A 5,048-nucleotide genomic window follows, 5' to 3' on the forward strand; every position below is an offset into this window, starting at 1 on the left:
CAACTTACATTTTTTACATCTCCTCTATTAATAAGAGAGACGATTGAATTAATTTGTCATCAAAATTATGATGGCAAAAACTTATAAAAAATAAATGCTTGGTGTTAGTGTGTCCGGAATTTATTCCTTCCAGTGGGTTCTTGGTCTCACTGCCTTCAAGAATGAAGCCACGGACCTTCGCGGTGAGTGTTACAGTTCTTAAAGATGGTATGTCCGGAGTTTGTTCCTTCAGATGTTCAGATGTGTCCAGAGTTTCTTCCTTCCAGTGGGTTGGTGGTCTCGCTGACTTCAGGAATGAAGCCGCAGATACTCGCGGTGTGTTACAGCTCATAAAGGCAGTGCAAACCCAAAGAGTGAGCAGCAGCAAGCTTTATTGTGAAGAGCTGAAGAACTAAGCTTCCACAGTGTGGAAGGGGACCCCAGCAAGTTGCTGCTTCTGGCTTGGGTGGCCAGCTTTTATTCCCTTATTTGACCCCGTCCACATCCTGCTGATTGGTCCATTTTACAGAGCACTGATTGGTCCGTTTTTACAGAGTGCTGATTGGTGCATTTACAAACCTTTAGCTAGACACAGAGCGCTGATTGGTGTGTTTACAATGCTTTAGCTAGGCAGAAAAGTTCTCCAAGTCCCCACTCGACCCAGAAGCCCAGCCAGCTTCACCTCTCATTGGTATGGCCACATACATTTCAGTTTTTGGTGTAAAGGTCTTTGGCCGCAAGAAAGAACATTTGGTTTACTTCACTAATAGAAATAGCTCTTAATGCTCGAATGGCCTCCTCTTGGTATTTCTTCTGCTGTTGATTTTTAGCATAGTTATCTGTGATTGTACGAATGGAGTCGAGTGAAGGGGTACTCATCATGTTAATCCCAAACAAGAGCACATAGCCAATTACTATAGTAATAAGGAAGTAGAGAGGTAATGCAACTGTCCAATATTTTTGAGGCCAATAGGTTAAACCCAAGGAGTTTAGCCAAGATTCAGGAATAAAAGCCCATACGAGGTAAAGTATGAAGCCAAATTGGGAGCTTAAGAGAAGCACAAGGCCATAAATCGGTCTCTCTGGCAACGGTGACAGTGAATTTTCCATTTTTCCTGGGGCTTCAGATAATCTCAGCGCTGAGTTCCCTGCGCAAGCGCCGACCAGGAAGCCCCAGTGCGGGGCGGGGGAGAAAGGAAAAACTGAGGGAAAGGCCTAGGCGCAAAGGCTCCCCCAACCCAGGCGCAGGCGCACGACGACCCTCCCCCTGGGTGGGAGCCAGCGAGTGCCTCTTGCCTAGATTTCTGATGGGAGAAGCTGTTTCTCCTCATCCTTAAAGTTTTGAGTGGATGACCTAGATAAATGAGCAATGAAACTATGAAGACTAAGTTCAAAGGAGTGACATTTAGCATTGTGATCATCTAAAATCTGTGCAAGTTAGGCGATGCATTTAATAAGTGATTATAAATATTTAATGTATACATATATAGCAAGTGACAAGCGTTTTATCATAAGCATTAGCATTCTTAGGGAGAGGTGGCAGTGGAATGGACTGTGATTTCCGGCACAGGCAACCCTTCTCCCCCGCTGAGGAATGAAGGATTTATTCCACCTGCTACTGGGAAAAGCGTTGGCAGATGATCCTTGGCTCTAAGCCCTCTTTGGGAATTTCCTTGGCAGCTGCCTTTTCAGGGCAGTCTGCATAAATGATTGATCAGCTTGGGAGCTTAGAGTCCTGGTCCCCTTGCCTCTACTCAGGACAACTTGGAAGACCTATTCCAGTTTCAGAGGTCTCCATGAGCTCAGTGGAAGCCTTTGTTCTGACATTGCGCTTCAGTTTCTCCCTCTGCTCCATCCTGCTTCCTTCTCTGCTCTTCCACCGGTGTTGATCCCAAGAGCACTCCCTGAGTAACTTCCTGCATGTTAATCTCCATCTCAGAGTCGGCTTCCCAGAGAATCCAACCCACAGTCCTCCCCTCCTCCTTGTTTCCAGGTCCCTTAGAATGTGACTTTGCAGCTTCTCCAATCAAGAGATGGAGTTTATTTTTTGACGTCTTGAATCTAGGCTGGGCTGTGACTTGCTTTGGTCAATAGAATGAGGCAGAGGTGACATTGTACCAGTTCTGAGCCTGAACCTCCAGAAGCCTTGCATGCTTCTTCTGTCACTCTTGGAGTCCTGCTGCTACTGTGAGAACAGGCCCTGGCTATCCTGCAGGAGCAGGAGAGACGAGTGGTCAAGTCACTGCTGTTGCCCCAGCTGACAGTCAACCAATCCCTGAAGCAGAGCCACCTGGCTAACGACAGTGCCTGAATGAACCTAGCCAAGACCAGAAATAATACCTAGCTGAGCCCAGGCAAAACTGCTGACCCAGAGATTCAAGAGCTAATAAGTAGGCCGGGCGCGGTGGCTCACGCTTGTAATCCCAGCACTTTGGGAGGCCGAGGCGGGCGGATCACGAGGTCAGGAGATCGAGACCATGGTGAAACCCCGTCTCTACTAGAAATGCAAAAAATTAGCCGGGCGTGGTGGCGGGCGCCTGTGGTCCCAGCTACTCAGAGAGGCTGAGGCGGGAGGGTGGCGTGAACCCGGGAGGCGGAGTTTGCGGTGAGCCGAGATTGCGCCACTGCACTCCAGCCTGGGTGACAGACGGAGACTCCGTCTCAAACAAAAAAAAAAAAAAAAGAGCTAATAAGTAGTACTGTTTTAAGACAGTTAAGTTTTGGAGTGGGCTTGCTACGTTGCAATCCTTAACTGATACAAGAAGAAACGGTGTTTGAGGAACCACAAACTGGAGGCAGGAGCAGCAGGCCCCTAGTAACAGAAGAGATGATTAAGAGCTTTCCGTGAGAAAATGGGAGGAATTTATTTTTTGCCCCTGCGAAGAAGGCAGAGAGAACAGAATGGGGGTAGGAGCATTAAAAGTAGGTAAGGAGGAGAAGGTTGCCAGCCAGAAGGTAAATGCCTGGGAATAATATGAGTTGAAGCAGCAGGTGGAATTGCCTGGTGGGTCTATGTCCATGTAGTGAGGGCGGCAGACAGACTTGTTTGTATTTCTTAGATATAATCACTTCTCTGTTTATTTGCATCTCATTCCAATCTCCTTACAAAAACAAGAACCAGGCCGGGCGTGGTGGCTCACACCTGTAATCCCAGCACTTTGGGAGGCCGAGGCGGGCAGATTGCCTGAGCTCAGGAGCTCAAGACCAGCCTGGGCAACATGGTGAAACCTTGTTTCTACTAAAAATACAAAAAATTAGCGGGGCATGGTGGCACACACCTGTAATCCCAGCTACTTGGGAGGCTGAGGCAATAGATCGAGACTCTGTCTCAAAAACAAACAAACAAATAAAACACACACATTATTGCATAAAAATCAACTTGCAGAAAATGAAATATGATAGCATTATAAAAGCACATAAGACAAACATTTATGGATACATTATATGAATAAAAGTATAAAAACAAGATTTGGAAGGACACCAAATTCCCTACGGTGGATTCCTCTGGGAAGGAAGGCGTATGTAAGACATGTCACTTTTAACCCTGTTAGATTAAAAAAGGCAAAGCCAATCCTGTAAAATAATAACATTAAATTCAAAGAGTTGGAGGGCATGGTTATTTGTTAGACAGCTCTCTGTTTTTTCCGTATTTAAGATTTTTACCAACTGAGAAAAAATCTAATTATACCCGTGAATGCTTTTGGTTATTTGTCTGAGAGTGTGGCTGAGTTTCACATCTGGGTCATAGAGATTCATGCCAGAACCAGAGGCAATGTTACCGAGCATATGAGTCGCCTAGGGTCTCCAGACTCTTGGGAAGGGCTCTGTGGACGTATAGGCCATGGAAATGGAATCTGAGTCCATCTTACTGAGCTTGCCTATGGTGAGAGACCCTGGGGAACATCTGGGTTACATCTATAATTGTTACAGGCACTGACACCATGGGTAAGCAGACCTCGTATGTTAAACAAATGGTAAACAAAACAAAACAAAACAAAACCTCTTCTCTCTTTGCTAATTTCCCAGTGTCTATAATCAAGCTTGCTATGGATAGTTTTCCCTGATACTGTGTATGATCCCACACACAATTAAAGGAAAGTGTCTGGAAATGAGAGAGTTGTGAGTATTAGTTGATGAAAGAGGCAGATCTGAGCCGAGGAGCTGCCGATAAGTTAAGAATGAAGAAAAGACCCACACTAAGAGGGCCCACCGATTCTCCCGGGTCTCAACTCGGGACCCGAGCTCGCTTTGGGTGCCTCATTCACACTCACCCACTGTCCCTCTGGCTACATGTTCTCTCCAAAAACTCTAAATGGAACCACGCTTCCCTTAGATTCCTGTGCTAGGCACCATCTAGCCATAGACGAAGCTGGCTTTGAGTCTCAAACTAGCTGTATGATCTCTGTTTTTGAGATGCAGTCTCACTCTGTGGCACAGGCTGGAGTGCAGTGGCACGATCTTGGCTCACTGCAACCTCTGCCTCCTGGGTTCAAGTGATTCTCATGCCTCAGCCTCTCAAGTAGCTGGGACTACAGGCCTGCGCCACTATACCCAGATAATTTTTTATATTTTTAGTAGAGACAGGGTTTCACCATGTTGCCCAGGCTGGTCTTGAATGGTCTTGAACTCCTGACCTCAAGTGTTCCATCAGCCTCGGCCTCCCAAAGTGCTGAGGTTACAGGCGTGAGCCACCACACCTGGCCTAGCTGTGTCATCTTGAACAAGTCACTGAACTCTGTTGAACCTCAGTTTTCTCACCCATAAAATACTGATTCTAATCCTTGCCTTCCCCCATAGGACTGTTTAAAAAGGATTCAATAAAATAACGGACATTACAGGGGACTTGCAACCTGTAAGTTTGTATATGGAACAGTTGTAAACTATTCCTCAACTGTAGATAGCAACTGCTATAGATTATTTTATTTATTTATTTATTTATTTATTTATTTATTTATTTATTTATTTATTTTTGAGGTGGAGTCTCACTCTGTTACCCAGGTTGGAGCACAGTGGCATGATTTCAGCTCACTGCAACCTCTGCCTTTCGGGTTCAAGCAATTCTCCTGCCT

General features: G+C 45.8%; 1 protein-coding gene across 1 annotated transcript; it reads right to left on the bottom strand.

Annotated features, from left to right (window-relative positions):
* Positions 1–687: 687 nt before the first annotated feature.
* Positions 688–1,089, bottom strand: LOC116461168 (phosphatidylinositol N-acetylglucosaminyltransferase subunit P-like). Its single transcript, XM_032142654.1, has one exon. It carries the CDS (start codon positions 1,087–1,089, stop codon positions 688–690), a length of 402 nt encoding a protein of 133 aa, XP_031998545.1.
* Positions 1,090–5,048: the final 3,959 nt, after the last annotated feature.

The sequence above is a fragment of the Hylobates moloch genome, unplaced genomic scaffold (assembly GCF_009828535.3).
Source record: "Hylobates moloch isolate HMO894 unplaced genomic scaffold, HMol_V3 SCAFFOLD_21, whole genome shotgun sequence".
In the NCBI taxonomy this organism is placed as follows: Eukaryota; Metazoa; Chordata; class Mammalia; order Primates; family Hylobatidae; genus Hylobates; species Hylobates moloch.